Source organism: Gallinula chloropus (assembly GCF_964237585.1).
Source record: "Gallinula chloropus genome assembly, chromosome: 18".
Lineage (NCBI taxonomy): Eukaryota > Metazoa > Chordata > Aves > Gruiformes > Rallidae > Gallinula > Gallinula chloropus.
In genome coordinates, this window is record NC_140103.1 from 2,577,876 (window position 1) to 2,601,685 (window position 23,810).

General features: G+C 51.9%; 3 protein-coding genes across 3 annotated transcripts; 1 reads left to right on the top strand and 2 right to left on the bottom strand.

Annotated features, from left to right (window-relative positions):
* Positions 1 to 399: 399 nt before the first annotated feature.
* Positions 400 to 7,264, bottom strand: LOC311198397 (protein CutA homolog; the record flags this gene model as incomplete). Its single annotated transcript, XM_084272341.1, has 6 exons — positions 400 to 560; positions 1,111 to 1,160; positions 1,457 to 1,502; positions 1,977 to 2,036; positions 4,531 to 4,679; positions 7,184 to 7,264. The coding sequence occupies 6 exons, from the start codon at positions 7,262 to 7,264 to the stop codon at positions 458 to 460; spliced, it is 489 nt and encodes a 162-aa protein (XP_084128467.1). The 3' UTR covers positions 400 to 457.
* Positions 7,265 to 8,359: 1,095 nt separating this feature from the next.
* PSMD5 (proteasome 26S subunit, non-ATPase 5) lies at positions 8,360 to 15,987 on the top strand (the record flags this gene model as incomplete). The annotated part of the gene is made up of 10 exons (XM_084272714.1): positions 8,360 to 8,532; positions 8,713 to 8,857; positions 9,415 to 9,528; positions 9,950 to 10,078; positions 10,583 to 10,692; positions 11,049 to 11,191; positions 11,696 to 11,887; positions 12,628 to 12,737; positions 13,369 to 13,509; positions 14,011 to 15,987. The coding sequence occupies 10 exons, from the start codon at positions 8,360 to 8,362 to the stop codon at positions 14,266 to 14,268; spliced, it is 1,515 nt and encodes a 504-aa protein (XP_084128840.1). The 3' UTR covers positions 14,269 to 15,987.
* A 1,351-nt stretch (positions 15,988 to 17,338) lies between these two features.
* On the bottom strand, positions 17,339 to 18,874 carry B3GALT9 (beta-1,3-galactosyltransferase 9; the record flags this gene model as incomplete). Its single annotated transcript, XM_084272715.1, has 2 exons — positions 17,339 to 18,439; positions 18,869 to 18,874. The coding sequence occupies 2 exons, from the start codon at positions 18,872 to 18,874 to the stop codon at positions 17,339 to 17,341; spliced, it is 1,107 nt and encodes a 368-aa protein (XP_084128841.1).
* Between the last annotated feature and the right edge of the window lie 4,936 nt (positions 18,875 to 23,810).

Below are 23,810 nucleotides of genomic sequence, written 5' to 3' on the forward strand. Positions count from 1 at the left end.
GCAGCGTGTCTGCAGGCGCTGTGCTGGGGCAGTGGGGGGCAGAGTGTGGTGGGATGCTGCGGGGGAGCAGGGAGGATGGTCAGGCTGCAGGGGTGCACGGCACTGGAGGGGCTGCCAGGCCATGGGTACCAGCTGGCACTTGCTGTGGGGGAACTGAGGGAGCCCCCAGATCCTGCAGCATCCTGACATGTGCATGTCCGTGTATCCTCATCCACAACGCTGCAACAGCTCTTGGTGCATGTGGCCCTCCCCTACTTCACTGTCTCCAGGCTGTTTGGTGCTCCCTGGAGCACAGGGTCAGGTTGAGGGGGGGGTGTTTGGAGTGCAAACACAACCCCCAATCCCAAGCTTCTGTGTTACAGCAGACCTGTGAAGACGCAAGCTGCCTCCCCATGGGTGCAGAGCTGCCTGCCCCAGGGGCACGGCTCAGCAGCCCTGACACTGAGGTGCTGCCCTATCAGTCCCGTGGGACGCTCTCCTCTATCCATTTCAGGTAGAGAGGGTTTCCTTGGTCGACAGGCAGGCTGATGATTTCAGGAATTTCGAAGGGATGGATGGATCTAAAGCGGGAACAGAGGCACAGTGTCCCCCCCAGCCCCGCAGCAGGGCTGACCCGCTCCCGCTCGCAGGCGCAGGGAGCTGGGTGTCTGCTCCCAGCCCTGCCCCACGCTCTCCCCCGACTTCAAAGCGCCCACGTCTCTCTCTGCCATGTGAGAATTCTGCTGGGAGTTTGGGGTTTACCGCAGCCGGCAGCTGCCAGCCGGGGGCCCCGGCCCAACGCTGACTCTGCTCAGTGCTCCGTGCTTGGGAATTGCAGGAACTCCTGCCCGAGGCAGCCAGGGAACAGCCTGTGTTCAGGGAAGGAGAATCCCTCCTCGTACCCCGTACAGAGGGCCTGGTTGAAGCCCAACAGTCAATTCTTCTGCCAACCTTTTTTTGCTGATGTTGTCTCTGGGTTTTTCTGGCTCACGAGGTATGTTGGGAGCTCTTTAACCCCCCTCACCCCGGGGTGGGACAGGCCTCAAGGAACCTGACTCCTAAAGCCCGAGCAAGAGGTGGCAGCCTACCTTGGATTGGAAACCCAGTGCTCCCACAGAGCCAGAGCCTCACCTGACGTAGTCGGACAACTCCCCTATTTTGGATGTCCTTGTTTTCACTAACTGTGGAGAGTAAAAACAAGACAAAACCCAAGGGAGAAGCCAAGGGGACGGAGCAGTCCTGCATGTACCGTCCCATTGCACTCATCCAGCATGAATGGGGGCACAGCAGGAGCCCTGCCTGGGCTCTTCCCCTATCTGATGTCCACTGTGGAGGCAGGATGAGGGGCAGAGCCAGGCCACCATCTCTGGGCGCCGCTGCCATGCCCGTGGGCAGGTGCTGGGGGTCCCTGGATACTGTCCTCCCCAACCCACCCTGCAGCCCTTTCTGCCTGGGACAAGGAGGAATTGTCACTTACCAGCAGTATTTCAGTGGATTCTTCCAGTTCCCCTTTCCAGAAATACCTGGATTTAAAAGAAAACAATCACAGCATCAGCAAATCCAGCTCTGGGTGCAGCCATGGCCTTAGCATGGATGGCTGGGGGCACCTGCAGAGCGTGGCTGGTCGTGTTTCAAGGTCAGACATTGCTCTTCCATCCTGAAAGTGCTGCTTAATAATGTAAGGGCCTTTTCTGGTCTCTACCTTAGCTGCTTTTTAGATCCTCTAAAAACCAGCACCGTGTCCTGAGGACCATAAATCACCTTGCTCTTTGCTCTCTCCGTGTAGCTAAGTAACTGATAACTAAATGGTCCCTAAATGGAGCATCTGCGGCTTTTAATAAGCTCAGGGCACTTTGCATGGGTGGGGAGCATCTCTCTGCCATCTGTACAGCAAACAGACCCAGCAGCCTTCTGGAAACTGCCCGCTCCCCACCCCCCCAGGGCTGTGGGGTGTCCATCTCCCCCTCCTCTGTCTGGGAACATTCAGCCCAACTTACAAGGCCGAGCTCTTGGGCAGGATGTTCACGTAGGCAGCCAGCTTCTTCTCCATGATGGCCCTGGGAGAGACAGGAGGGGGGTTAGTACCTGTCCTCAGTGTATCTCAGAGCTCGCCCCCAGCCTCAGGTGCTGCCCCTGGCCATCAGCTTTGACAGAGGGAGCACAAGAGGTGCTTCCCCGTGGCTGGAGGTACTCTTGCGATCTGGCCTCTGACCCACAAGAGAAGCTGGGCTCTTGTTAGAACGTGCATAAGCCTCTTTGCATGTCTTCATCACCAGAGCCACTTTCTCTGGCTGTTTGGAGAAGTTTGTACCTTGCAACCACGAGCACGAGGCCAAGGGGCTGTGCAGGGTGGGGAACCGGGAGCAGCCCGGTGCCAGGAGCAAAGCCTTCCATCCCAGCTCTCCTACAACATCTTGCCTCTCCAAGAGCGCTCTGGGGAACCAGTGAGGGGACCCAGGTAAGTCACGGGATGGGGTTTCATGTCTGAGCACAGCAAGGCAATGGAGATGGACTTTTCTGATGGCTCAGAGGGACCGTGGGTTGGGAGGAGAGGCCCCTGCGGAGGCTGCGGGTTGTTTCTCTTCACCATGTGTAGCCAGTTGGAGGCATTTAATGCTTGTAGAGCATCTTGAGTTAATCTGTAGACCAACAAACAGCAGCAGCATGAGCAGAGATCTCCCTGCTGCGTTTGTCATGCCCAACACATGGCACAAATCGCTTGGGTTTTGCTGCCTGCGACTTCCAAGTCACTTCAGCGCCAGAACCGTTTGATTTGTGTGGGTCCCTTCTAATTGCTTCTGCTGCATCCCAAGAAACTGCCATCCTAACTGAGAGCCTGAACTTTGTTCTAGCAAGCTGAGTGGAAACAAGTGGCCACCAAGGGACTGGGAAGCGTTATGAGAAGCCGAACGTGATCTGTGGAAAACATCTGCATAATGCATGATATCCTTTGGTTGGGTACTTAATGTGTGTTTCTTTGTCCCTGCCTCACAAGAGGCTCTGAATGGAGACAGATGAAATATTAATAAGCAGAGAAAGCAAAGAAGATGATGTGCACACAGCTAGGGCAGCAGCTGAGAGGCTGCTCGGGTGTTAGCTCAGTTATGGGAGGTGTGATGCCCACGCTGTCCAGCCCAACGGGGTCAACCCACAGCCAGTGTGAGGCTAGTTCTCCTGTGCAGACCTGGGGCTTGCTTCTGAGGCTTTTAGCTTAATGGTAATCCAGATAAACTGGGTGAGAACTGACACAGCAAGCAAGCCAGGGGCTGAATTCTACCCGTGGCTAAGCAGTTTTCCCAAACCCCAAACCTCTCTTCCTTAAAAAAGAAGAGAAAACTTCCTTGTGGTTGGATCCATCAAAGCCAGTGCCCCAGTGAGGAATGTGAGGGAAGGATAAGCATCACAGCCCAGGAGACAGGTCTGTGGGGAAAGGAGTGTAGAAGCCCTACAACCACGGCTCATTCATCCCAATTCTGGAACAAAAGAGTAATTGCTCTGCCAGCAAAAACCACAACTAAAATACTTATATCTCAGTGCTGGGGAGGGATTAGTTTCCTCTCCCTTTGCTGTGAGATAAGGAACAAAGAGTGGAGAACATTTGCTAAGCTGTTAAGATGAAGCTTCAGGACCTGAGGGCTCTTTTCACCAGCCATGTACAGTTACTCCTTTTTCCAGCAGGCAGCGTGTGGTACAGATCTTATTCCATCTGAATTTCCTAACACAGCCACAGTATTTAAGGTGACACAACATCCCTTTCAGTAGCCTGTCAGTTCCTGTCTGGCTGGGAAGGCTTTGCAGAAGACAGAGAGGTTTTGGCAAGCGGCTGTAGAGCTGCACAAGAGGTGCTGCAGGAAACTTCATGGTCCATCATAAACATTTGCCCAGTCAACACGGCTTCAGTGCCTTGAACAAACCATCTATTGAGCCTGGGACTGGTGGGTATGTGAGGAAAAAACCACCTCTGCATGCAAAATACTCTGTAAAGTATCTCATGTGTTAAAAGAGAGGGGGGAAAATACCCAGGTGAAGCCCTCAAGCCCTGAAGTTTGTCAGGTGAGCAGTGTGCAGGCTTCCAGGCACCACCTCCTGTGTTTTATTTGGGCCACTTTTGCCTTTTATTTATTTCCAGGGCTGTGCACTGTGCTTTGTCCCCCTCTGTGAACCTCTCCTGCTTAGCTGTGTTGCTCAAGAGAAGTATTAAAACTCTGGCAGCTCAGAGAACATGGGGCTGGAGCTTAATTCATCTGAGGACCTGGAGATTTAGGGCTGTGGCTTTAAAATGAGTGGAATAAACTGAAAACTGGCTTGATGTTAATGTGGCATTGACTTGGGAGGCAGTTCTCAGCCCTCTGTTAGGGAGCACAGCTCTTGGTCAGCAGGGATGTGGTGCAGAGAGAGGAGGAGAGTGGAAGAGGAGGGTAGCAGCATTTGGAGAGAAGAGCAGAGCACAGAGAAGCCCAGCTCCTCTCAAGGAGCCAGGCAGGGCTTCCTTCCCCAAGAAGCTGCTTTCCAACAGTCACAGCAGACAACGGGGGGGAGGCATTTCTGTACCTGGCAATATCCTTGGCGATCTGCTCGTTGAGGCAGTTGATGAAGGCAATGGAGTGGGTCCCTGAGATGTAGCTGCCAGTGACAGCAGAGTGCAGCTGCAGGGCCAGACTCCTCAGCACCGGGTACATCAGCAGGGACAGGGTCAGCACCTGAAATGCAGAGTACAGGAGGGGTGCTGTTGGGGGGAATGCTGTGCTTTGTAAAACTGAGCATTTACCTTACCCATGGCTCAGGAGAGCTCTCCAGCCTCCTTTTCCCAGCACTGCAGTGATATTTTTTTGTCATTTAAGTGACAAATTAGGAGGAGGTAAGTGACTGATCACCTCTGTTAAAATACATCTCTGTTGCAAACCACCCTTGGTGGTTCCCACATGGAGCACATCACCTTCCCTGCTGAGGACATCCCCTGCAGCTGTCCTCTTGCTGTGTACACAGGGCCAGGAAAGGCTGGGGACGGGACCCTCTGCCTCCCCAGGGCTGGGGAAAGGAGAGCAATGTCCCAGGGAGGGACAGGGATCCATCTGTGGGAAACACATCTGGGCTAGAGCCTGATGTGGGACGGAAGCCATGGGAAGCCTGGGGTACCACAGCCTGTGCTGGGACACGGAGAGCTTTCCTGTGGCCCTGCCAGCCCAGGGATGATGCCTGTCTGCTGCTGACAGATGTTGCACAGCCCACCCAGGCTACAAGGCAGGCTCACACAGCAGGCATGGGGTGACGAGCCTCAAACACAGGGGTTTTAAGTTCATTTCATCTCAATGACCTGGCTCTAACAGGGCAGTGAAACCAGCTCCATTCAGCCCCATCCTGCTGGACGCAGCCCAGGTCTGTGGGTCTGTCTGTGCTGCCATGGGCTGGCAGGGCAGCAGCAACAAGTTGGCTTCACTGTACACTGGGTGCTGTCCCTGGCCAGCCCCTGCGCTGCTCTTTGTGCTCACGTGCCCCAGACACACTCACATGAAAATATGTCATTATCTCTGCGGGGACGGCGCCGGGATAACCAGGCTAATCTGGTGTGCTGAGTAAGAGCCCAAGGCTGGTGCCCGTTCTGCAGCGCTCGCTGTCTCTGCACAGCTGCTCTTCTCTTTGTCTTTTGTCTCAGCTTGGAAATAAACAGCATCTGGACCTTATTCAACTACAGCGATAAAAAAACCACGCTGGGAAGACTAAGAATATATTGCTTCCCCCCCCCTTCTTTATTTCCATCCTCCTTTGTCCTCTGAAAAGCCTCCCATTACAGGGACCATGCCAGAGGGATTGGGGGGGGGTTATTTTCTTAAAAGAAAAAAAAAAGATTGAATTAAAAAAGAAAACAATCTCTGGTCCCCACACAGAACAACTCCTTTCCATCCAGAGAACGGCTGATAGTGGTCGTGTCCTCTTTTCCAAGCCATTCCAGGAAACACTCTTTGTTATCACAAGGTTCCTCATCATAATTCTCCGAGCTTCTTTGCTGCTCTTTTTATTTATTTCCATTAAGCCATTTAACAAATATTATGTAACAAATCCCAGAAGCTCCTCAGGAGTTGCAAGCCAAGCAGAGAGATGCTGGGGTACCCGTTTTTCCACGTTAGGAGGTAATCAAGCTCCCTGCTTGTGGAAAAAAACCAAATCCAGCCCATTCAGCATGGCAATCATTAATCTTCTTGGAGAATGATGTGCATGTGATGAGGAAATCCCCACAAACATTTGCAATTAAATACTAGTACAAGGGGATGATGCTTGGGGGCTCGGGTGGGTTTTCCTCTTCTTTTTTTTTAATCTTTCGGGGTTTTTTCCCCCAGAATAACATGTTTTGCCAGGGATGGGGCAAAAGCGAAGGAGGGAAACTTCAGGAGTAAACTCATGGCTGTCAAAACATTAAAGGGAACAAAACTGCAAATCCTGCTCTGAGATTTTCAGTATTTCACTGCCAGGCACTGGCTGGGAAGCTGATGGCTGAGTTCAGATGGACTGAGATTTCTGCAGGGTTTGCCCTGCAGAACTAAAACCAGCTTCAGGGTTCAGTTACCATGTTAGGACGTTTCGCTTAGTGATGATGATGAGGTTCTGTAAACAACCCACAACCAAAGGCAACTCGTGGCAAGCCTGAGTGGGCTGTGAGCTCCTGCAGCACAGCTGGGAAAAAACCCAAAACTCCCGAGAAATGAGCTTTTTCTGCAGAGACTGAGAACACATTCCCTCTCAAGGATCACTTTCTTTTTCTTTTCTATTTTTTCTTTTTTCCCTTTTCCTTAATTTTTCTTCATATTCTTTTTTAACTTTATTTTTCTTTTTCTTCTTTATTTTCTCCTTTATTTTTTTCCTTTTTTCTCCCTTATTTTTCATTTTCTTTCTTAAACTTTTTCATTTTTCCTTCTTCTCTTCCTTTTTTCTTAATTTCTCGTTTTTCCTTAATTTTCTTTTTTCTTTTATTTTCCCTTTATTTTCTTTTTCCTTTATTTTTGTTTTCCTTTCCTTTCTTCTTTTTCTTTTTCATTTTTTTCCATTTTTCTTTTTTACTTTTGCCTTTTTCCCTTTACTTTTTTCTCCTTTTCTCCCTCCTTTTGCCCCTCAGTTGTTCGCACGCCCCGCTCTCCCCAGCCCTTCGCCTTCCCTGCCCCTCCGCCCCAAGCAGGGAGCCAGCCCGGCAGCGCCGCAGGGTCCCACTTACCAGCAGCACGGTGCCGCGGCCCGGCCGGGGGCAGCCCTGGGCAGCGGGCGGCAGCGGGCAGCGCTGGCTCAGCCACTCCATCTCCCGCCGTCCCTCCACCTGCTCTGCCCCGAGCCGGGAAGGCTGCCCGGGGAGGCTGCCCGCAACCAGCGCTGACTCCTCCTCCTCCTCCTCTTCCTCCCCCGCTGGCCGCAGCCCGGTGCCCGCCCGCCTGCCCCGGCCCGTAGGACCGCGCGGCGTCCCCGCGGCCTCCTCGGGGAGGGGACTCTGCCCCGCCGACCCCCGAGCCCAGCATCCACCTCCGCGCCTGCCCGCGCCGTGGCCGGGTGGACTCGCTGGGACAGGCGATGCCCCAGCACAGACGGATGCCCCGGGGACAGGCGGACGCCCTGGGACAGACAGACAAGGAGCCCTGGGGCGAGGGGCCGCGGTTTAAACTGGAGCAGGGCAGGGTTAGACGAGACCTGAGGATGCTCGTCAATCTGAGGGGGGTGAGACCCTGGCCCAGGGTGCCCAGAGAGGTGGGGGAGGCCCCATCCCTGGAGACATCCAGGGTCAGGGAGGATGAAGCTCTGAGCATCCTGACCCAGGTGAAGGTGTCCCTGCTCACTGTGGGGGGTGGGCTAGGCGGCTCTGCAGGTCCCTGCCAGCCCGTCCCGGCTTCCCGGCTTCGCGTCCCACCCGCAATGGCCGAGCCATGGGGTGCCCGGCCAGCGGGACGCACCCGGGGGGGCCGCCCTGACACCTCCGCGGCGCCAGGCTGAGCTGTCCCGGCCTGGGAGGGACCCGTCCTCCGGGCAGCGGGGAGCGCGGCCGCCTGCGAGCGCGGCCCGGCCCGATCCGGGGGGGCTCGGCCCGGCGGCAGCCGTCGGGGGGGGGGGGGGGCGTGTGGGGGTCGGTGTCGGTTCCCATCCCCGCACGCTGACCCGGGCCACGCCCCCTCAGGCGAGACCACGCCCCCTCCAACCACGCCCCCTCCCGCGACCGTCCAATCAGAGCGCGGGGAGGGAGGACCCAGGCGGGCGCGTGGCGCCAGCGCCATTTTGCTCGCGGCGCAGCGGCGGCGGAAGAAGCTCCTGGCGACGGAGCGGCGGTTGTCGGGCGGGCGCGGCGGTTGCCAGGCGCGGCCGTTGCTAGGGCCGGCCGGCTCTCGCGATACTTTCCGGCGTCGCCAAGATGGCGGAGGCGGCGGCGGAGCTGCTGGAGCGGGCGGCGCGGCGGGAGGCGCCGCTGGAGGAGCTGCGGGCCCTGCGGCTCGCCCTGCAGGCCGTGCCGCCCGCCGACCTCCGCGCCCACCTCCGCGACCACCACCTGCGAGCGCTTTTCGCCCTTCTCAGCACCAACGACCGGTAAGCGGCGGCTCGGCCCCGCGGCCCGGCCCGGCCCAGCTGCCTCCCGTGGCTCCCCGCAGCGCTGTGTCTCCGGCCGCTGCCCCGGCCCCTTCCCCGCCCTCCTGCGGGGCGGGTCTGGGGGCTCCGGGCGGCGGTCTCCCCTCCTAAGAGGCCTGGTGTTCTCTCCGTGCCGCGCAGGGAGCAGGTGTCGGCATGCGTGGCCATCCTGGAGAGGCTCCTGCAGGCCCTGGGCCCGGCCTGGGTGATCCAGAACCTCGGAGCGGAGCTTCAGAAGGGGCTGTTCCACCCCGACGACTCGGTGAAAGTCCTCTCCATATCCCAGGTACCGGCCCTGCCTCTGGGAGGGGGGATGGAGCTGTGTCTTGAGCCAGGCTGGGCTAGTCCCAATCTGCCCTGGTTTGTGAGGAGAGTGGTGCAGGTGTTATCCCAGGAGCTTTAGATTAATGCTGTGTGGTCTGTTAAATGTAAAACTGTGTCTTGACAGAAGTGAATTAATCGTGTCCCCTGCTCTGGGTGAGGCTTTCTGAGGCTGACAGCAGGTCAGGATTAAGTGCAGCAACTCTTTGCTACTCAGGAAGCTTTGACTGATACTGTGGAAACACCAAAGAGCAATAAGCTGGAGTAATTTGGCACTTGTTGCACCAATCTGAAAGAACAGAACTGTGGAACAGGGGGGGTTGGAATTGACTTCTAGAGGTTTTCAGGTCTGGTTCCCAGCTAAAAGTGGGACCAGCCTTCAGCAGGCTGCTCAGGGTGTCCAGTCCCCAAAACTGGTGATTCTGCTGGTCTGGCTAGCTGCTGCAGTGCTTGAATGTCTGTAAGAGTGGAATAAAGTTTGTTTTAATGTTGCATTCTATAATTATTTACTCATGTCTCTAGGTTGGGAGGATTGTTGAAAATTCAGATGCTGTTACAGAAATTCTCAACAGCCCTGAGCTGCTGCGGCAGATAATAAACTGCATTGGTGGAGAGAAAATAGCTGTGGCTAAAGAGGTGAGCATTGCTTGCTTGCTTTCATTTTGTTCCTTTCTCTCTGCACTGATGCAGGCACCACACAGAACACCCTTTCTGCTGTGTCTGGTAGCACCTGCTCCTCTTTTGAAGCAAAGAGAGCTTGCCTGAAAGGTGGTGTAAGCTTGTAGGTGTCCTAAGCCCAGAGGTTACTTGATAGAAAACTTCCCTAGAACTGTTACCTTCAGTAGGTATTGATGCAAAAGTGAACTCCTAAATAGGAATGGGTTAGAGTAGCCATACATAGCTGTGGTTAATTCTCCCTGGAAAGTGAATCACAATTAAAATTGTAGCTGTGTAGCCTGAGTCAGCACATTGAAGAACAGTGAAACGAAATCAGCTCACCTTGGGTTTTCTTCCTTGTGTTTTCCTGACAATAAGTTGCTGGTTTTTTTGCTTCCAGGCCATCAAATCTCTCTCAAGAATAGCACAGACACAAGATGGCCTGGAGGCTTTATTTGTGAGCAGTTTGCTGAGCGACCTGAAGAATGTCATGGCAACAAGTGATGTTGTTCGCTACAGAGTGTATGAGGTGGGGATGCCATCGGTGGTGGTGTTTGGATGAATGCTGCAGCTCTCTTGGGCTGTGGCTCTCAAATGTTTCCTAAGTTGTGGTGCCCAGGGCACCAGAAGGTTACTAAAGACATACCAACATTTCTGCTGCTCTGGAAGTAAAATATCTGCTGTAGTCTCTGAGCTTTTGGGTGTGAAGTGCTGTTAATGCTCCTGGGGGGAGGGACCGGGAAGGAGATGCCAGGTGTGTGGGTCTACATCTGTCTGGCAAAGGAGGAATGATACACCTGAGTTTAATGGGGATAGTAGTGATCATCCTCTGAAGAGGAGGTGGCTGTGAAGAAATCAAATGCATGTGCAGTTGGAACTCCTAGCAAACCTTGGGTTGATTATGGAAGCATGGAGTTCTGTCTCTTACAGATACAGGGGGTCAGTCAGTGTTGTAAGGTGTGTTTGGTTGTTTCTCTGAGTCCTTAACCTTATAACCTTGTTCTAACCAATCTTTCCTTTTGCTTTTATTTAGTTAATTGTTGAGATTTCTTCAGTGTCAGCAGATTCATTAAATTACTGTGTAAACAGTGGATTAATATCAGAGTTAATTGGAGAGCTGACTGGAGATGATGTGCTGGTCAGGTATGGTGGTAGTGTGTTTGCTGATGAGATCTCCCCATTGTTAAAATAACCCTCTTTAAAGATAATCATGTGTCTTTAGAACCCTTTCCAGGAAAGCCCCTTGTCAGCTGCTTCTTAACCAGCTTTGAATGCAAAGCTCCATACTCTTGGATTTGCAAGTGAGATGAAGCTTCCCCACTGTGCTGCACTGCAGACTCAGCAGGGCTCTTTCCAGCTCTGCACCTAGAGAGAGCTGAGCTTGGAGGGATGTTGGACGCTTGGGGCAGTTCCTTCTTGTCTTAAGGGTGGAGCATCTCTTGTTTCTTTATCACTGGGTGCTTCTGAAATTGGCCACAACAGCTGTTTGTGTGTTACAGAGCCACATGCATAGAGATGGTGACCTCGCTGGCGCACACCCCACACGGGCGGCAGCATCTGGCTCAACAAGGAGTCATTGACAAAATTTCCAACATCATCGTTGGTGCAGAGTCTGATCCTTTCTCAGGCTTCTATTTACCAGGTTACCTCCCACATTCCTCATTTCCAGTGTTTGCTGCTTGGCTTTATTAATGAGTTAAATCCAGAAGGCTACCAGGCCTCTGGTTTGAAAGCTCATGTGATTATTATTTTTTTAATAATTATTTAATGTCTGTGTTGGATGTATAAAAAAGATGCCAAAGGACAGTTAAGCACATGAATAATGTTACTGGTTAACAGTGGTGGTACAGGAAGGATCTGGAGAGACCGTACTGTAGGCTTGAAGTTTGTGTTACTGTAGTTTTTGGGGGGGTTTAGATGAGTTCAAGACAGTTCCTACCCCATTAATTAAGTAACTTCCAAAATCCTGGTTTGTTCCCAAGTTCTGTCCTTATCCTGATGCCTTTGACAACCAGTATTCAGATTGAATAACCCAGTCTAGCAGTGAAACAATCTGATATCAGTGTATATTTAGTTTTGACATTGCCCAAGTTATCATTCCTCCACTCTGAAGGCTTTTTTTTTTGTTGTTGTTGTTTTCTCTCAGGATTTGTTAAATTCTTTGGAAATCTGGCTGTTGTTGACAGTCCCCAGCAGATCTGTGAGCGATACCCCATCTTTGTGGAAAAAGTCTTTGAAATGGCAGAGAGTCACGACCCAACCATGATCGGAGTGGCAGTGGACACGCTGGGAATCCTGGGGTCTAATGTGGAAGGCAAACAGGTTCTAGAGAAAACTAGTTAGTGTCATCTTTCTTTCTGTATGTTGTGAGTGGGTTGTCTTGATCCCTTTCCATGTTACACCAAACCCTGTGTTTATCTCATCCTGAAGGATGTCTGAGTGGCTGTGCTGCTGCAGGTGAGGTGGGGTGCTGTAGCTGCCTTGCCAGGCACAGCAGTGTGCAGTGCCTGGCAGCTGGCACTTCCATTTTGCAAGTGTGGTTTGAATTACTCCTTGTCTGGTGAGCTGCATCATACAAATCATCAGTACTTGGAGTTAATTTGGATTCCTCATCTTCCTGCTGATGTCATGACCTCCTTGGCAGGATTAGAAAAATATTAACTATGTTGTAATGATGTCTTATGTAAAAATGGTTCAGAGGATTCACATTTGGTGCTGGACTTCTTGCTGCTGGTCTGAATGTTGTTTTTTAAGTGAAAATCTGTAACAGCAGGTAGCACTGGAGCACTGTAGGATGGGATTGAAGATTGCTAATTACAAGTGTATTAAAGTCCACACTGCCCAAGACAAGAGAGTCAGAGAATTAACATAAAAGCTTGGGATTTGTCTATCTTGGATCCATGTAAAGCAAGGAATCACACACTGCTGCTACTGCAGCAGGTCAAGAAGTTGCCTTTCTCAGGTTTAATATGCAATGCTTTCTGCCAGTTAGTGTGGTGTAATGTGACTGACAGGTAACTGCTCTTCTGTACAGGTCTGTCTGAATTAATTGAAACCCTTTTGTTTTTATCTTGAAAGGAAGTAGATTTCAGACTCTGTTGAACAGAATAGGGCACCAGGCCAGGAATGCCCCCACGGAGCTGCGACTGCGATGCTTGGATGCAATCTCATCTCTTCTTTACTTGCCTGTAAGCGTGTGGTTTGGTTTGGGGTTTGAATTGTAGTGGGGATTCCTGTATTTGTTTTTTGAAGCTACAAGAACGAGGTTACTGTGCACCTGACTAACTGTGTGAAGGCCTTTTTGCAGCATCCAGCTTAGGTAGAAGTGGGTTTCTAGGATTCTGAGTCACTAACTTTTACTGTTTTGAAATTCCCTGATTTATTTGCTTGCTTCAAGTTTGAGTGTGTTAGAAGCCAGGTGTTCTGAATCTGTTTATAAAACATGAAGTCATCATTGGCAAGGGAATGAGAGTAAACAGTTTAATATTCTTGTGCTTTACAGGGATAGTTGCAAACTGCTCTAATCCCTGTGTATGTTCTTTAGATCCAGTGGTCTGGTTGTAGTAAGCAAGTTAAGCCCTTTTAAGTTGTCTTGCAGGTGTGCACTCCAGTACAGCACTCATGTCAAAGTCAATTTATTTAAATCTGTCTTCCAGCCTAAATAAAAGTCACTGCTTCATAAAAATAAGTTGGAGACATCAGCTACTGCAGTCTAACCTGCTGGTGGTTTGCTTTAACTAACTTCTGTAACTATTGAACATGAAAGCTTTCTATAGTCCTAATCAAGCTCTTCCTTCTGTGTATCTCTGATGTGTGCAGCCAGAGCAGCAGACAGAAGACCTCTTAAGGATGACGGAGTCGTGGTTCATGTCCCTGTCTAGCCAGCCGCTGGAGCTCTTCCGCAGCATCAGTACCCAGCCATTCCCTGATCTCCACTGTGGGGCTTTACGGGTTTTTACTGTAAGTGGTTTTGGTTTTAAAGACCAGGTACTGAGTTGTATTGCTGTTTAGTCTCAGTTGGGTTTTGGGGTTTTAAGTGAATGCCTCAAATGTCTCATTAGAGCTCTGAAGTGGTCAGGAATAAGGCCTTTCCCAGCGTGCCCCCCTTGCAGTCACCACTAAAGAATGCAGCAGATGTCATGTCTATAATACTTAATTTTCTTATAAATGGGAGATGAGGACACAAAAAAGCCCCAATAGCTATACTCTAGGGTGCTTCTCTGGTACCAGAGGCACTGCTGTGATAATTCACTTTGAAGAGAAGCATGAGCTGTTCTTGTTTTCCAGTGCTAAACCTGCTGCTGGATCTGGGTGGTGGTTGTGCAGCTACTGAGTAGAATGAATATCCCACTTCAGTTTTTCTGTTCCTTGGCTGTTTGTCTAACAACCTGCTTGTGTAAATGTGTTTTGGGTTTTAAAAGGAGGTGTTTCCCCCTCCCCTTCTTCTGCCTCCATGTTCAGGCTATTGCAAATCAACCGTGGGCCCAGAAGTTGATGCTCAACGCCCCGGGATTTGTGGAGTACATCGTGGACAGATCCGTGGAGCCAGACAAAGCCTCAAAGGATGCCAAATACGAATTGGTTAAGGCCCTTGCAAACTCTAAAACAATTGCAGAGATCTTTGGGAATCAGTATTACTTGAGGCTTAGGGCTTACCTGCACGAAGGCCCCTATTATGTTAAGGCAGTTTCTACTACAGCTGTGGAAGGAGCAGAGTAATGTCACTGGTGTCTTGGTCCCCCTTCTTGCAAATCACGTTACTGAAATAGGTGTTAAGATACAAGGTGTCAGGACTCCCCACGCTGGAGTTTCTCTAGATTCTCTCTTTAAAGGAATGCAAAGCACTTTGTCTCAAAATGGGTCATGAGAGCAAATCAAACCCTGGGAGGGCACAGTGTAATTTCCCCTAGAATGCCAAGGCAGGAGGTCTCTGTGTGCTGTTGTGAGACAAGCAGCCAGGTAAGTGCTCTGCCAGCTGCTGACTGCTGTGATTTAACAGAAATGATCAGTGGTTAGTTAACTGCTCTTGGGTTTGGAGTTCCTGTTGTGTTTTCTCAGTTCAATTTAAAGAAAAACCCAAACACCAGAACACCTCGAGGTTTGTAACCTCACATGCTGCCACAGTGTCTTTATTTCTTTTCTTTTTCTCTCTGCCAAAGCTGGCACTGGCATGGAGCAAACTGCTGGTTGGTCAGACTCTGTCACAAGCCCTGTTGGTAAGAATAAAGTAGTACCCTTCTGTCCACACGAGGGAGTATGATCTGGATTCACTTCTGTTTTCAACTTGCTGGATGTAAGTTGTGGTTGAATAAATAATCCTAAATATTGTTTACATTTTATGCTAAGGATAAAACCCAAGTTTTTAGCCCTTAAATGAAAAGAGTGCATGCTCTAGTGTATCAAACCAAACTGGGAGCTCTGTCTCCCTTCTTGACTGCGACTATATGGCAGCTCAGTTTACCTGCTCAAAAGGAGCAAGAGCTACAGCACTACAAGTCTACTTTGGAACCAAATCTGGAATTGTTTACACTATTTTTTAACAGAATTTTTTCATTTTAAGCATTATTTTAAAATATATATATTACATTAGTTGTCTGAGTTAGAAGCAAAGGGGTAAAGAGCATAAAGCTTTCATGTTTCAAGCATCAGCTGGAGTAGGAGTGTGGAGATGTATCTCACAAGGTTGTGTCCCCTCCTCTGGAGAGGGTCAGGTAGCTGTGGGTGTGATGCAAGCCTGGCTGGTCACTAGTGACATGTGATGTGTCTTTGTAAACAGCAACTGCCATGTACTTTATCCAAAGATTTATATGCTTTTTGCTGCTGATATCAGAAGCAAACCTGAGAAATAGCTGTGAGGACAGAAATAAACCACAAAATTCCTACTTTGGAGCTTATTTTAGTGGTGTGTCAAGGTGGGAATGCATCTGTGGAAAGCACTCACCCTGTGTCCCTGCTCTACCAAGTGAAGCAGGGTGATCTAGTCACTCTTGTTGCTCGCAGTGGCTTTGAGCTGCAGCAGAGCTGATGGTACTGCCTGCTAAAAACAGCTGGCAAGGGCTCAGAATGTGTGCAGAAGGGCTGGGGAATATCCCCTAATGTGTACTAAGCTACCTGGATGCAGGTAACCTGCCTTGTTGGTTGTGATCTGGTCTGTACAAAGCTGCTGCCACTGCTTCCACCCTGGGTGTGTGCAATAAACATCTGCTGGAGAGAAACACAGTACAAGGTGTCTCATTTGTGAGAGTGAGAGCAGGGAAGCTTCCTGAACCCCACATCCAGAGAAAACATGGAAGCACTGAAGAGGAAGTGAAAGGCAGTTTGGAAGTCCTTAGTTTGCACTTGTATTGGAGAGCTCAGCTTTGTTGTTTTAGGTGGCTTTGTGTGCTGGTAGCTCTGTACAAGCTTTATACTCAAATCTCAGTAAAAGAAATGGATGGATAAACCTTCTCTGCAATTCATGAGTCTCTTCCCTGTGTGTTCTCAGCTGGTGCTTTTGAAGGCTACTCTGTGTGTGAAGTCTTTAGCATCTGCTTTGCATGGTGCCTTTGCCAAATACAATATTTTAGAATACACAGAGATGCCAAACAAGGGGATTTTTCTTATATATATGCACATGTGCTTTATTTTGTTGAGCTTTGAGCTCAATGTTCCCATTAATTGGTCAGATTCCCCCCTATTATGCACATAATCCCTACAGCAATACACAGGATGGGTCAGGAACTGCATGTTGCTGCTGGTGTATCTTACACAGTTGGGAAATTTAAGTGTTCCTGTCCCCACCCCTTGTGTGAAGCAGCAGAGGGAAAAGGTGAGGGAAGAACCAGGAAGAGGATGATGGAGAACGAGAAGTGAGGCAACATGATGAACCTGGTTTGGAACAAACCCAAACAGAACCCCCCTCCCAAAACCAAAGGTGATAGTTTGACCCTGGTTAACAGGCAGCACGTGGTGGTACTTGGGAACTGTGGATGCTTCAGGACCTCTGCTTCCTTTGGTCACAGCAGGAGGAGGAGAGGGGGCCCTCAGAGGTCTGTGTGGGTCTGTCACCGCTGCAGAACTGATCTGTCCAGCTGAGATGTGCTGCTGGGAGAGCTGATGTGGAGGAGTTAACCTGGAGGACGCAGGGATGAGCAGGTTGTGTGTTCTGCAGCTGCTTCCTGGTTTGGGGGATTTTAATGCTCTGACTGAGGTTGGTGTTACGGGTGTGCTGGGGAACTCACTGGCTCCAGGGCTGGCACCCTTCTCAGGTGTAATGACATGCCACTGGGCTGCCTGTGTCCCTGTTCTCTGATGCTGCTGGCAGAACTACCAAGTCTCTAACAGCTGAGCTCTGTTCCTTGCCTTGAATGCCCCCGGGCTGTTTACCAAGCGATTCCCATCCTGGTTCAATGTCTGTCCCCACTCCAGGCTGTTCTGTAGTTCCACCACTCCTGTAAACCAGGCTGCTCTCAGAAGCAGCTCCCCTTGGTGTGCAGGAGGATTCCCCTTTGTTGCAGAATACTCTGGGAGTAGGTGATGCCTTGCTCAGATCAAAAATCAGAGGTCTTCAAAAAGTCTGGAAAATGCTGGATACAGACAGGTATTCCAAGAATACAGTTTTTAACTCATATGTTAGGAACTTGAGTAGCAGCAAGAGAACTGGACATGCTCCAGCTGTGCCACCACAGCACTGAGAATCCCTTTGCTATTGAAGGGGAGAGAGGTGCCTTTGGGAGATGGTGATACTGAGAGTTATGAGAGAAAACAGCTGGTGCAGGGAAGTGCAGCCTTTCTTCACAAAAGTTGAATCTTAATCGACAAAATGAAGAACCTCATTTTTTATTCTGTCTAAGTTAAACTGTTTGAACTTGTCGATATAGGTCAGCACCTTGCAGGACACCAGGCTGTAGTAAGTTTCCAGCAAGGAGCAATCTTTCTTATCACTTGTTTCCTTCCAGTCTTTAAATAACTCGTCCTCTTTCATGTTGGAAGAGGTGAAAATGAATTGATAGCAGCATCGATTGTAGCTGATGTGCTTTCCCCCAGAAAACCTGGAGCTGTGGGTGGGAGTGATGCCAGCTCTTTTAGCACAGATGCCAACAAAGACATCGGGGGGCACTGAAAGTGGTACCCCCGCGGCGGCCACGTACACCTTGCGAACAACGTCCTGGGACATGACAAAGGCGCTTCCCTCACAGTAATCTGGGTAAAACTCTTCTGAGTACTGGTGGGTGGGAACAAAGCCAGGGCTGTCGGGGTCTCTGTTGGGCACTGCTTGATGAACGACCCTCCCCAGGTAAACGTCCTCCAGCTGTGTTAAGCTAAGCAAGTGCCCAGCCAGGCTGGGAATGCCCACAAACATCCCCTCCTCTGCTCTGAGGACGTACCTCGCGTGGGGACAGAAAGTCACCGTCCACTCCAGGCTCATCAGCATCTTCTGTGTCTGTGTCTCGGGGGAATCAATGAAACTGCCCTCGATGATGTCTCTGTGCTTTTGAGCCTCTTCATTGATCTCCAGCTGGGTTGTTGCTGAAGCTGATTTTCCTAAAGCAAACAGGGTAAGGACAGTGTAACCTCTGGCGCCTGTCGTGTTGCCCCACGTCTGCCTGATCACGTTGCGCCTTGTCCTGTTTCCTGGGCTACTGCAGACAAGAACGAGCAAAAATATCTCCTGATGGGAGCACACAGCTGAACTGCTGACAGTGTAGGAGAGATTGGCCTTCAGGGGATCCATGTCCAGCTTCCTGGCCCTCTCCCTGATCTCCAGAGCCTTTGCATCGGTGTAGGAAAGAGGCAACGACCGCAGGAAGTATTCCTCCAGTAAGTCTGCCCCAAAAAGCAGCACGTGGAAAAGCAGGACATTGAAGAGAATGAAGCACCACTGATGAGTCCGGAGCCTGCAGAGTGTCAGCTGGGGAAAGGAAGACATGGACACTGAGTTCCCTCACTAGAACAGAAAGGATTTCCATAGCTTTATCTTCACACAAAGCAGAATGGTGACTTTTAGACTGTGGTCGTTGCTTTACTAGTGCAAGGTTCTCATCCTCCTGGAAACCTGAGCAACCCTGCTTCCTGCAGCACAGCGGGCTCCCGAGCTGGGGAGGACGTGGCCATGCTGCAGCTCAGAAGGCTCCTTTCTGTGCCCCTGTGCATGCAAATACCAAGGAATAACTCGCTGTTCCCTGACTTTGTAACCTGTGATGCTGGTGTTAACGTGTCCTCACGTTAAGGAGAGCCTTTGGGACCTGGCCTGATGCTGTGCGCAGCCCCACCGGGCAAGAAGCCAAAGGGAAGGAACCTGCTGCCCCAGAGCAGCTGAGCACCCAGCCAAAACACCTACCTGCATGGTGGTGGGAGCTCTCCCTGCAGCAGGGTCTGCGCTGGTGGCGGACACGGTTTCTCCCTGGCAGAGGCTTACAGGGCAGCGTCTGTATCGGGGTCTGCAGGGTCCTGTTACTGCCCAGTACCTGGAGATGGTGGTTTCCACCTCACCTGCCTGTGGGGAGGAAAGATGATCCCAGGGGATGATCGTGTTGCAGCTGCAGAGAACACAAAGCAGCAGAACTCTACCCCTGATGAATTTCTGAGATGACTGCTATAGGGCTCACTTGGTAGAACAGGGGCCCCAGTCCTCTGGCGAAGCTCTGCCAGTTTATTGTTGGTTTTCTGGGGTTCTGTGGGGTTATGATTGTGCTGTTTTGGTGTCACTTCCCCTGCCTGGGGCTGTTGGCCCCCATGCTGGGTACTCTGCCTCTCCTGAGATGGAGGTTTGGTGAGTGAGCTTTCGGCTTTCCCTTATGTGGGGTCCCCGTGGGTGTGGAGGACACGGTGGAGCCAGGCTGCCTCTAGCACCTGGGGAGGGGGGTACAAAGGGGCTTTCCCCATGCTGGGTGGATGCTGTGGGAGCTGTGCCCTGTGCCAGGTGAGGGGGCATTGCTCTCCATGGCCCCAGAGCTGAGGAGGTGCAGGGCATTGCTGAGTTTGCAGTGGGCCCCTGGGAGCGAGGCGTGCCGGAGAGGCTGCGCAGGAGGAGCCCAAGGCGCTGGGCTGGAGGGCTCCTGGCCCAGGGATGTTCTGGTGTGTCCCCCTCCCTCCCACCCCTCCAGCATCCGTGTGCTTGGGGTGGGATGGTCCTTTGCTTTTCCCACAGAACCCCTCATTATGCATTTAGGCTTCTGCCTTGTGTGTGCTGGTGAAGCCCTCCGGGGATCTACCCCGGGCAGGCTCCTGCCTTCAGCTGCGCCGGGGCCTCGGGGTGTTGGTGTTGGCAGAGGCACAGGCAGGGCTGGAGCTGAGCGGGCTGGGGAGCTGCAGGGGACTGGAAGTGCTGGAGGGGAAGAGCCAAAGACACCACAAACAGGATGGAGGTGTCAGCAGGGGCCGGAGTTGGGTTTGGCAGCAGGTCACTGAGCCGTGGGGCCCGCGGAGCACCCAGGGGCAGAGGGGCTTGCAGGTCCCCAGCATCCCCCTGGGGAGGGTGTGAAGTGATGGCAGTGCTGCTGCTTGATGGGCAAGTTGTGGTGGGAGGCATCAGCCTTCCTTGGCTGGAGCGTGGGGACCCCAGCATCTGTGTGAGAAGAGATGGTGATTATGTGTTTATTAATTTTGAAAAGATTCCTCAGCTGAGGGTGTGTTTCTGGTACTGCAGCTGTGGATGAAAAGATGCAAAGGGACTCAGTGTGGCTGTGGTTTGCCTTACCAGCCTGCCTTGGTGCTCTGGCCATTCCATCCTTGCTGAAGCATCCTCAGAGGGGCCTGTATCAGCCATACATCTGAGATGGAGAGGAGCTTCAATTTCTGACCTGAGGTGGCCAAGGATTAATCCCCCAGCTCTGGCTGAGCCCCTCAGCTCTCCCAGTGCCAGCCCTGGGTTTGTGGTGGTGTGGAGAGACCTTTCCCACATGTTTTGGGACAATCTCCATTGGTGTAGGGAGTTACAGAAGAAACCAGGTCCCCAAAATATGGTTACAGCTTTGGAAGTGCATCATGCTCCTCTGAAAGGCATCCCCAACACACCTGCTATGTGTGTCCCAACACAGACCTCAGCTTTGGGCTCTCCAGAAACGGGAAAAGCTCCTTTCCTGGAGCTTGTGTGTCAGCTGGGCTGCAGCTCCCTCTGGACTGGCCTCACACTCCTTGCTGGAGTTGTGCTTGGAAGCTTGGCAAGCTGTCAGCATGGGAAGTGTCAGTTAAATGTGTTCTCTGAAATAAAAAGCTAATCAGGAAATATTTTTCACGTATAATAATACGGCACTATAGCCCCAGATACCCATTCTGGGGAAAAAAATACACAGCTCCTCCTTTGAAGATGCTCTGTCTCCAGCTAAACCATTTAATAAGCAAACAAACACCAGCATTTGAAACTGCTTCCATTAAAAATATTGGCTTTCCCAATTGTGTGTTTTTAGAATAATAATAAAAGCCCCATGTGCATCATCCCTGTCACAGCTCCACGCAGTGGGGGGTGCCCAGCCCTGCTGCAGGCACTGCTTGGACCTGGTGGGTGTAGATGGGATTAACACTCTCCAGCCCCAGCCAGGGCACAGGCAGCTCTCAGACGTGGGGGTTTGTTTACCCAAAGAGCTTGGCTGAGTCCCATGGGATGAAAGCTGAGGAACAGAGATGAGAAGGCTGCTGAAGGGTGAAACAGCTGATTTGGGAGCATCACAAAGCCCCTCGGCTCCTGGAGCTTGACTGGGGGTGAATCTCCTATCAAACCACACAGCTTATGTCTGATCTTCTGTCACTTTTCAGGTGGATGAAGTCAAATGCACTGAGGGAAGACCTCCCTCCCAGGGAGATGCAGGAGCTCCCAGGAGAAGAGTGAACTCAGGACCCTGGAGTGGCCCATGTCAGGTCTGGCTGGGCAAGGGAGCACTGAATCCTGACAGATTCTGGGAGAGAACCAGGGGAGTGACTGGGCAGCAGGCTCTCCTAAGCCACGGAGCTGTAATTTATGTAAGATGTCTTCATGTTTTCCTTAAATTTTATGTCCAATCAGACCTCCTTCCTGCAGCAGGGATGTACCAGTGACGCTGTAGATGGCTTGACCCACCCTACGAACAGCGAGTGTGTAGCCAGAAGGATGTTTGGGGCTTGGATGTTCAGAGAGGACAGAGCCCTGGACCCCTGTGCTCCCCAGAGATGGAAGGTGGGGATGCCTGCAGGGTGGTGGGGGATGCTCCTGAGCTGGGTGTGCCCAAGGCTGGTGCTGCAGGGGGGGCAGCTGAGTGCTCCAGGAGAGCAGCCTTACCCACAGCTTCTTCACACGTGTCTTAAAGTTTCCTGGCTTGGCTCCCAACACTGTGAACATTTGGGAAGGGGGAGCAGAGCCCGACTTGCTTCAGCTCTGCTCTGCTTCATGAAAATGCGAGGGCTCTGGATGACGCACCGTTCTCAGGCGCTGGTGCAGGGGGGCAGGGTTTATCAGGGAAAACCAGTGAAATTGGGTTTTCTCCAATATAAATTTGCTCAAATATAAAAGCCTGGGGTCTGCCTGCCCCAGGTGTCCGTGCATGGCTTCATGCCACACGCTGTCCTTCCCTGGAGGGGGGACATCCCCTCTCCAGCCCCACCACAGTGCCCTGCTCCCAGGCTTTTCCTAAAAGCTGGGTTCATTCCCACAGGCTTTCAAAGCTTCACTCAACCACTCCAGAGATGCACCAGATCCTGTTTAAGTGGCCTGCTGGTGTTCCCCACCCTGACAGCCTCTTCCCATGAGACATCCTCCCCCTCCACCCTGCATGGCCACTGGCCCTGTTTTAGGGATCAGAGGTGACCCATGTCACAAGGCACCCGCAGGGGTCTCCCAAATCCCCAGCCAGGATGCTCCTGGGAGCACAAAGCACCTTTCCCCTTGTCCCGCATCCCACCCAAAGGGTCCCCTCTGTTTGCAACCTGCCTCCCGTGGCATCTCGCCAGCACACGCAGACCCAGCAGCGCGAGGGGCTGGGGAGGGACGTGTCTGGTCTTTAATAACAGCATCAGTTGCAATAAATAGAGGGAGACAATTGTTTTGGTCTTAGTCACCTAATAGCGATGTTTGTGCTTCAAGGTATGATTCAGCTCTTGCAATTCTTCACCTGAAGTTCTCCAAGGAGGCTTGGGGGATGATGGAAGAGGAGTGTGTAGAAGTTACCTGCCGTGCAGGGTTGATACTCAGCGTTCCTTTGGGTGTTAAGAACAAGCAGGAAACTTAAAGCCACCCCAACAAACCAGCTGCTGGCACAGGGGATAAATAGATGAGCGGCTCCTGGCACGCACAGGAGGGGGCTTTGCTTCCCATTTAATGGCTGGGTTGATGAGGTTAAAAACATGTTGTTATAGCCAAGCTCCTGCACCCGTGTTTCTCCTTTGCATGCATCAGTCTCGGAGTTACAGAGCTCAATCTTCTTGTATGGGTGTGTTTGATGATTGCTGCTTGAGTTTAGCGACAGCTTTGACAACTGACTACCTCTGTATTCCCTGATAAAGACAGCTCAAAGCCTCTGTGTGTTCTACAGGCGCTGCGCTCAGCCTGGGAGATAAGGAGCTAGAGGTAAGCTGGGTGGGGAGAGCCTGAGCTGGAGAACAACGGCACAGCAAGAGGCTACAGGGCTCCAGCCTGAGTGGTTGTCTCTCTGCCAGGCTGTCAACCAGACCGAAAAGTCACCTGCCCTGCAGCCCACCAGGGGACTGTCCCCTTGTTACTGATGCTCAGAGTGTGCCACGCAAGGCTCCTGGTGCTCTCGCTCCGGCGTTAGGCACAGGCTGGCTGAGTGCCTCTGGACCCGGATTTCCCAGGGAAAGAATTCGATGCACAACATCCAAAGGCTCTGAGGCTTGAATGGAGCTTCCCCTGGGTTAAATGCAGCCCAGGCTTCGGCAGTGTTTGCAGGTGGGAGCAGATCAGGCGTTGCTGTGCCTGACCCTGTGGCTGTGCTGGAGCTGCAGCGGCGCCCGGCAGCGTGCTGGGGGGTTCTTCTTTCTTGGGAGGTCCTTGCCCCAGGGTGGCTGGGTGTGTGTGTGTGTGTCTGTGCCGTACCCAGAAACACAAAGCTTGCCCAAGGTTGTGGAGGGAAATGGGAACAGAGTGCAGGTCTTGGGGCTGTGCAACACCTCAGTATATCCCCTCTGGGTTGCAGGGTGCTGGATGGATCCAGCTGTGCTCCAGCCCTGTGGAGCTGGGGGTGGTCGGGGGATGAGGAGGGGGCTGCAGCCCCCATTTGTGGCCAAGGCTCCTGCTGGAGAGGCTGTGCCCTGTCGCAGGGGTCACTGGGGAGCTCGAGCAGCACGAGAACACC